The following is an 8,019-nucleotide window of genomic DNA, read 5'->3' as shown; positions in this document are numbered from 1 at the left end:
CACAGGTGCTATTTCAATATGTGAGGACAATGAATGCAGCTGTTCTGGATGAAAGGGCTGACTTTTGAATCTCTAAAAGGCTATTCGGAACAAAGGTTGTAAACCACTGATTACACCACTCACTGTCAAGAAAATTGGAGCTCAGATAAGGGCAGTTACTTGTCCAACATCACAGGGTCAGATGGTGGCAAAGTTGAGACTTGTCCCCACGTCCCCTGACCTCTAGCCAATGCTCCTGTTCCTGCCCCATGATGCCTGGATATTTATCTCTCAGACCTCATTCCTGTAGCCAGCTGCAAGCAGTCACCACCAGCTCTGCTGTCCTGGTGACATACAGAATATTCATCGTGCCCCTGTACTTAGCCATACGTCCCTTCTGCCTCTCACTTCTTGGGAGTGGCCAGGGGTTTCCTCTGCCCTGCTTCATGCTAGAGGCCACCCCACTCCTCCAGCCACTCATTTTGTCCTGTTAGTTTTTATGGTTGCTGCTGAGAACAAATGCAAAAGGAAGGCAGAGACACTTCAGATTTTGCTCATTGCATGTTTTCACTTTTAATTAAATAAGTCAAGTAAGCCATCAAGTGATGGGTTCACATTCTATTCCACAAAGCAGACCCTGACTGGCGGTGGCTGCCGCTCTCTGAAGGGCAGCTCCTGCATTTCCAGGAGACGGCAGATTATAGCCACGGCAAGGACATCTGGGACACTGATGGCATGGGGGCTGGAAGCAATGAGGCCGAGCAGAATGAACTGCATGCTATACATACACACATGTGGACACATACATACACATCATGGCTACACATGGCCATGAAGGGAATGTCCTGTACCACGTGGTCATGAAACATGACACAGGGCAACGTCTTTGCAAAAAGACAGTTTGCAGGACCCAGGAGGGAACAGGGGAGCAATGCAGACTTGGCCAAAAACATGCAGATGAGATGGAGACTTGAGGGGGTGCCAAGGTCAAGCCCAGTGTTAGAGGAAGCAGGGTACGTGGGTCATTTTATTTCCAAATAAAATACCTGATTACAATATGAGCTAGGCTCAGGCGGAAGGCACCATGTTTCTATCCTTGGAAACACATAACTGATTAGTCCCCTGGGCATAGTCATGGAATGACAAAGGACGCAAGATCAAAGGATCTTGAAGCCCTTAAGACATCTGAAGTTGCCAATTCTGCTTTGTCCTTTTGAGGTAAAGAGCAGTTTTGACTATTCCTGAAACCCTGGCAGTTGAAAGGCAAGATGGCTGCATTCAGGAAACTCCAGGCCTTCTCCCTCCGGTCCCCTGGACCATGGCCTAGGAATCTTCACAAGTAAACTCAGGAGGCTGAGGCCCCTGGCTTTCAGTGGATACTCCTTCTTTCAGTTTGTACAGCTTGACAAGACCCACTTGGCCTCTGCAGGAATTGGTTCCACCACCCTCTCTCCCCTTAGTCTCCCTGACTCAGGAACCCATCCTTCTGAGACCTGCCATTGCTTTCAGCCTTTGTGGATTGGAGTGGGAGGGGACTACCTTGGGGACACAGCCTCCCAATCTTCTGCTCCTGTCCTTCATAATCCAGGGCCTATGGAGGGACAGGCCCCATAGTCAATTACAACAGACCCTTGTGTTGGGAGAGGATCACCCAGGGGTGGAAGAGATCTTTAAGGTCAGGACCATCTGATGCTTATATCTCCTGTCTAGGCTGAGCATCCACCTTCTGGGTCAGGGATCCCCTCACCTTCTGCTGGAATTTGTTCCATCATCAGAGAGCTGGCAGAGGTGGTAGGGAAAGATGCCACTGTAATGGGCTGAGTGGGTGTCTTCTGTTCTTGAGGGAGGGGGTGTTGGTCAGCAGCTGCCCCCTTAGATCAGCCTCAGGCTGAGGGTGCTGGCAGATAGGGAGTAAACTCTTCATTGAATATTTTTTTCCTGTTCATTTAGTTATTTATTTTCAAGTGTGTGCATCACATACAAGGACAAAGGCTGGAATTACTCATGCCTCTCAACCTTAGCAATGACTCGGTGAAAACCTGTGGGTGCGTGTGACAGAGCTGCCCCCATTGACTGCTCCCAAAGACCCCCTCCTCCCCTGTGCTCTCATCCACCCCCAGGTTTACAGACAAGGCTCAGAGGAGAAGCCAGAAATGGGCAGTGGTAGTGATGGCTTGCGGGTGTTAGACACTGCCCTGTCTCACCAAGGTCTGGAATGTTCTGAGCTATTTATATAAGCCAGGCTAAAGGGATCTTCTTTAAGAAGAAAAAAGAGTAAATGCGCATTGCTGAATGGGCCTCTTGTTCTGGGGAAGCCAGTAGCTGTGAGGTGAGGCCTCCACTGCTCCCTGTCTGCAGGCAGGTGCGTGCTGAGGAGTGGAAGGCTTCTGATGGATCAACAGGAGCACAGAAACCTAGAAAAGAAGGCACTAGCCCCCATCTGGACCACCTTCCCCAGTAAAGCTCCATGCTGGAAACCCCAAAGGCATGACTCCAACCAGGTCCCAGTGAACATAAAGGCAGCAGTCACCCCCACCCTGTCCTTCCCCAACCTCCAGGGTCCCCAGAGCCCCGAGGGAACACTCACTCAAGTTGTGTCCTGTTTCAGACACCTGGGCAAAGGTCATACAGCAGAGAGGGCCTTCCTGTCGCATCTTCAAATCAACAAGAGGAAACCAAGGAATCTCCTCAAACAAAAGTCTGGGATCATCACAACTCTTGTAGTCTTGGCTTAATCTCCTCTTGTATTCTGAATTGTCTTGGAGTGTCCTTGTGTAGAGTTAGTGAATAGTTTCTATTATTCTTAGTTTGTCTTTCTTGATTTGGTTACATCTTTGAGTCCCTGCAAATAATAAGGTATTTCTGTCTCTTCTTTCTCACAAAATAAATAAATTAAGTCAACTGGCAGTGTACAAACTGTCAATGTCCTGAGAAGTCCCAAAGGTCCACTCTGGGTCCAGTCCTCAGAGCTCAGGGTGGAGGCCTTGGCTCCAGACATAGAAAGGAAGGAAGAAGTCTGCTGTCCACACTAGGAGGAGCCAGGAAGAACCCTGGATAGAGGAGCATGCCCCTGCCACCCCCAGGTGGGGGACAGCAAGGGAGCAGGGCAGGGGCTGGGGAAGAACCACCAGCACTTCTGGGCCTGCCAGAAAAATCCTGGCCCCACTCTGTCCCAGGGTCAAGTTTTCAGAGCTGGAGTCCTTTTGGACCCTAAATTAGAGCCAGCTCCCTGCACAACTTGGTCTTGGGCTGGAAAACCTAAAGCGGAGACCTCCTTGAATAGCTGAAGTCCATGGTGATGCAGACGCAGCAGCTTAAATATGGTGATTATAATGGACTCCCCCCCCCCCCCCAAGGTGGCTACCATCCTCACCTTTTTAAAAGGCTGTTTCCAGTCAGGACACAGCCCTTCCTTCCCCACAACAACACCAGCTGGACTCAGATCCTGTATTTCCCTCATGTCCATATTCCTCAAACCCAAACTCAGGCCTCTGGGTTTGACAATGAGACGGATCTGACAGAGAGATTGTCCAACAAATCAGCAATAGCCGTTAGTGAAAGGTTATAGTTTCCCGCAAGTTCTAAGATGGTCCTGAGTTTTGCTCCCCAGGTTGGGCTGGAAGTGGGGTAAGGCTTCCACTTTGGAAACACTGCTGCTTGATCACAGGCCCTGACCCCTCAGGAAGTGTGATGATGCCTGGGAGAGAGATTCCAATCTGGCCTCTTCTCAGGGCAGGGGTGAGGGCTGCTAATTTATGCTGCTTCTGGACATGTATCAAAGAATGCTGGTAGTTTCTGAGATTTGTTTCACACGGCGTTCAAACAGAAAAGCCCGTGGTGCACTGTGGGTTGCCATGTGGCCATCTAAACTCTAATCCTTCTGAGAGGAGGTTCTTCCTCCTCTCCCTCCAGGAAGAGCCAGAGTGCTTCCCATTGGTCCTCCCAGAGCCCCCTCAGCCCCTCAAGCACAGATAACTTCTAAGAGGCACTTCTGCAGAAACAATAACAAAAACACAGCCACAAAACAAGACACCAAACCACAAATACCCTAAAAACAACAACCCTAAAACAGAAAACAATGACCCAGTCTATACCAAGTTAAGCAATACTCTTCCCAGAGCCCTAAAGGAGGAATTCCAGACACTAACTATGTAACTATGGCGACCAAGCAGGAGGCTGACCTCTGTCCCTGTCTTCTCAGGGGAGGGGCTATCCTGATGTGACATCTCCCCCAAGAGCACTCTGGACTGTCAGTGGGTGCTGCCTCACAGACACCTGGCTGGAAACAGGATGCATGAGTTGCCTTTTGCTTCAAGGGACCACAGCTGCTTCTGCCAGTCAGGCCTGAGGCAGCCTTCAAATGCGGACATGATCCAGGACACCAGTCAAGCGGGGATGCGGACTTTGGGCTTCAGTCACGTGAGGGTCAGCCACGCCATTTCAAAACATCCTGCCTGCCAGCAGTGAGGACATGAATGGGCCAGAGGAAGTAGCCCTGAGACTCCAAGCGGGCAGTGGCCATGACTTGGCAGTTCTGTGTCCACTGCTCATCCCAAACCCAGTCGGGAAGCAGGGCTGTGACCCATGACCATATTTCCTTCCCCTACTCCCAAATAATTAAAGGCACCTCTTTAGGTGTGTGATACAGATAAACCCTATAAACCCCGTGGGCATAAAGCAATGGGAAGGCTTGTATTTATTTATATGTGTGTATATAGAATTGTGTTTTTGGGATGTTTTCCAGTGTGTGGTGTGCGTGTAGGTACTTGTCTTTACACGTGTGCATGTTGTAGCTCTTTACAGAGCAGATTCCATCAGAGACCCACCCAGAATCCACACTGCATTGGGTAGAGATCCAGAGACTGTGATCAGTGCCCACAGCTCCTTCTGGCTGTTAAATATTTGGACTCTGGCCCACAGGGTCTACGTACAGGCCTTTCTGCAAGCTTCATGTGTGTGTCTGTGTGCACGCATGTGTGCAAGTGTGTAAGAGAGAGAGAGAGACTGTCAATGGGCTGGGCCTGCCCCTTAGGTCTGGGTTTGATGGCCTCAAGGGGGCAGCGCACTGTCCTGTTCTCGCAAGAAACCCCAGCCCACAGCTGAGGCGGGGAGGTAGCTGACAGGAGGGGGGGGGGCGGGCTACGTCTACAGCAGAGAGGCGGCCAGCTCTCTGCACGGCTTCCCGCCCTCCTCTGCGAGCGCCACCAGCTCACAGCTGGCGTGGATGTGAGGAAGGCAGGGCGGGACTCTGTCGAGGAGGGGTGCACGTGGCCCTGGGCCTCCTACGTGACCCAGGAAGTGCCACGCTCCTCCAGCAGGCTGACAGAGCGGTTGGTGAGGGAGGAGGCGTCCTGCGCCAGTTTGTAGCCGAAGAGGCGCATGGCGGGGCCGCAGGCAGCCTGCACCACCTGCGCCAGCTTGAAGGGCATGCTGAAGCGCCACTTCTCAAACTGCTCCGAGGAGTTCTTCTGCGTGGAGTAGATGCCGCTGCTGTCCCGGGACGCCTGGGTGTTCTTCTGGATCCAGTCCTCCACCTGCGGGGTCAGGGGGATGCCCGCAAAGCGGTACATCTCCCGGGCCTTCTCCAGGGGCCTGCGGGCCACGTCCTCGTAGCGCACCAGCATGTAGCGGCCCCGCAGCCAGGCTGGCTGCCGCAGGCCCAGCTCCGCCGACAGGCGGATGCTCTCACAGTTGCCCCTCAGCCGCTGCACCTCCTCCTCTCTCAGCCGGTCCTGCCCCTCGGCCAGCCACTTCTTCCAAGTCTCGTACTTGCCAGCGAAGGCCACCATGCGGGAGGCCAGCACGGCCCGGGGGTCGCGCACCAGCTGGATGACGCGTAGGTCCAGCCGGGGGTCCTCGGCCAGGGGCTGCAGGAACTCCAGCTGCCGGATGCGGACGGCCTTGAGGGCCATGTGCTCCTTGCGGCGGCAGGCCTCGGCGGCCAGCGTCACGTTGAGGGGGCCGCAGCGGCGGTTCTTGCAGTGGTACTTCTCAAAGACCTTCTTGACGAAGGGCGTGCACACCGGGTCCTCGCAGAGGGAGCGGCTGGAGCCTCGGCGGAACATGAACGGGGTCAGGTGGTCCTCCGGAAGGGGGCTGATGAAGTGCTCCAGCACGTACAGGTCGCACAGGAAGAGCTGCTGGAGCACGTCGCGGTAGACCAGCGCCGAGCCCGCTGCGTTGGCGCCTCCCGGCTCGAAGGACACCGTGCGCTCGATGTGCCACAGTGGCTCGAAGAGGTAGAAGATGTTGCCCTGCTGGTTGAAGAACTCACCCACGAAAGAGGAGCCGGTGCGGGTGGTGGCCATAAGGAGCACGTGGCGCCGGGGGCGGGCCGTGGCGGGGCCCGGAGGCTCTCCCTCCTCCTCGTCCCCCTCCTCCAACTCCGTCTCCTGGGCTGGCTGCAAGCCCAACTGCAGACTGAAGTTTCGCAGGCGGCTCTGCAGCTGTGTAAAGGCCGAATCAAGCTCACTCAGGGACAAGAGGGATGCGTTCTCAGCCAGGACCAGGGCTGGGTCAGTGCTGTTGGCATCTACCAGGGACTGAGGGATCTGCTTCAGCTTGTCCGAGACCCTGTGAGGACAGAGGGAGACCAGCTCAGTAACTGACCCAGGACTCCATCCCCGGTGTAGCCTCCTAGGCTGATCACCCGAAGCCTGACTTAGTTGGGTTTCCCCAGAAGTGGACTTTGGTTGCAGGACAAACTGGTAGAGCTGTAGGGGAGTGAAGTGAGGAGTCAAAGAAGTCCATGAAGGATGGGCAGGCCGCTGAGAGACAGTGTAGAACACCCTCAGGATTCTCTCTCCCAAGAGGTGAAGCTTCCCGCTGGCCTTGGCGTTCCTTCCCCAGTACATGCGCCTCACCAGTGCGCAGGTGGAGAGTGCGCTCTCTGGAGAGGGTGGCAGGGGCTGGCAGGGGGCGCCTGTGGGCACGAACTGGAACAGTCCATGCTGAGGAACACAGGCAGGGCACTGACTCAGTCCAGTTCCTACCTGTCTGGCTGATGCTTTCTTGCAAGTGCTAGACATCAACTATGTGCCAGGCACTGGGCTAAGAGCTTTTACGTTTTCTCATTTAATCTTTACAATAAGGCAGGCCCCACCATTAGCCATGTTTCAGAGAAGAACTTAAGACAGAAAGTGAAATAATGTGTCTCAGCTGTCACAGCTAGAAAGGGCCAAAATTAGGATTCCATCCCAGGTTGCCTGTGTCCAGAGCCTAAGTCTCACCACTGAGGACTTGTGCATGCCCCACTGCATGGGCGTGGCAGGGTCTGAGGGTCACTAGTTGAAGGATTGCCTCTGCAGGTCCAGAGTGGCCTACAGCCACCTTTCTCCCACCCCCCTTGATAAGGAAGACTTGTGTTTGCATCTCTCACCTTGATATGATTTTATTTTCCTTTTCAATAAAGACAAAAACCACCACCACAAAAGCCAGGAAAAGGGCATATTTGCTCCTCATCCTCAGACTGTGCAGAAAGTCCCGGCAGTCCTGGGGAAAAGCAAGTCCTTTCTCCATGGGGAAGGGTGGGATCGTGGGCACTCAGCTCCAGGGCATCACTCAGGACCTGGTTCCTTGTCTTCAGGTGGGGGACACCCTCATCCTGTGGAGAGATGGGCTGTCAGGACACCCTTATCTGCAGATAAGAATGAAGAGGAGCTTTTCCACCAGACTTTTGAGGATCCTGGTCCTGCTTAGCAGCTCCAAAGAACCTTGAAATCAGGTAATTTAAAATGCTAATGAACTCTCTGATTGATCCATGCCACCTCCATCAGTTTATCCTTTGACCTCACACATGACTCAAAGGCAAGTATATGGAAAAGAATGCTCCCTGTAGTATATATATTTGCAATAGCAGGACTGCAAACACCTAAATAAAAAATGGGGGAGGATCTATAATTGCTGATGTGAATAATCTATCTATTGTAATTATATTATATATATATAAATATGGCAAGCTACAGACACAATGTGTTTACATAGACCAGGGTTTCTTAACCTCAGCACTATTGATAATTTGGACCACATAACTCTCTGTTG

The 8,019-nt window shown here is 53.0% G+C and overlaps 1 protein-coding gene and 1 long non-coding RNA gene across 6 annotated transcripts in view; both read right to left on the bottom strand.

The window, feature by feature from the left end:
• Nucleotides 1–521: 521 nt before the first annotated feature.
• Nucleotides 522–5,108, bottom strand: LOC150010252 (uncharacterized). Its single transcript, XR_016511227.1, has 2 exons — nucleotides 4,161–5,108; nucleotides 522–2,821 (listed from the first exon to the last, which is right to left on the bottom strand). It is a non-coding gene; the product is annotated as an uncharacterized LOC150010252 (long non-coding RNA).
• Nucleotides 5,109–5,113: 5 nt separating this feature from the next.
• The window catches only part of CHST3 (carbohydrate sulfotransferase 3), a 31,458-nt gene continuing 28,552 nt past the window's right edge, over nucleotides 5,114–8,019 (bottom strand). For all 5 annotated transcript variants that reach the window (XM_090278168.1, XM_090278171.1, XM_090278167.1 and 2 more), the window contains 2 exons: nucleotides 7,358–7,582; nucleotides 5,114–6,552 (listed from right to left, as the gene is read on the bottom strand). In XM_090278168.1, the coding sequence (XP_090134294.1) occupies nucleotides 5,262–6,552; nucleotides 7,358–7,497 (1,431 nt within the window). In that variant the 5' untranslated portion in view covers nucleotides 7,498–7,582 and the 3' untranslated portion in view covers nucleotides 5,114–5,261. The remainder of the gene's footprint in view (nucleotides 6,553–7,357; nucleotides 7,583–8,019) is intronic.

This window comes from Furipterus horrens, unplaced genomic scaffold, assembly GCF_987537825.1.
Source record: "Furipterus horrens unplaced genomic scaffold, mFurHor1.1.pri manual_scaffold_5, whole genome shotgun sequence".
In the NCBI taxonomy this organism is placed as follows: domain Eukaryota; kingdom Metazoa; phylum Chordata; class Mammalia; order Chiroptera; family Furipteridae; genus Furipterus; species Furipterus horrens.
Note: the sequence above shows the minus strand (reverse complement) of the source record. Positions and strands in the feature narration are given on the sequence as shown.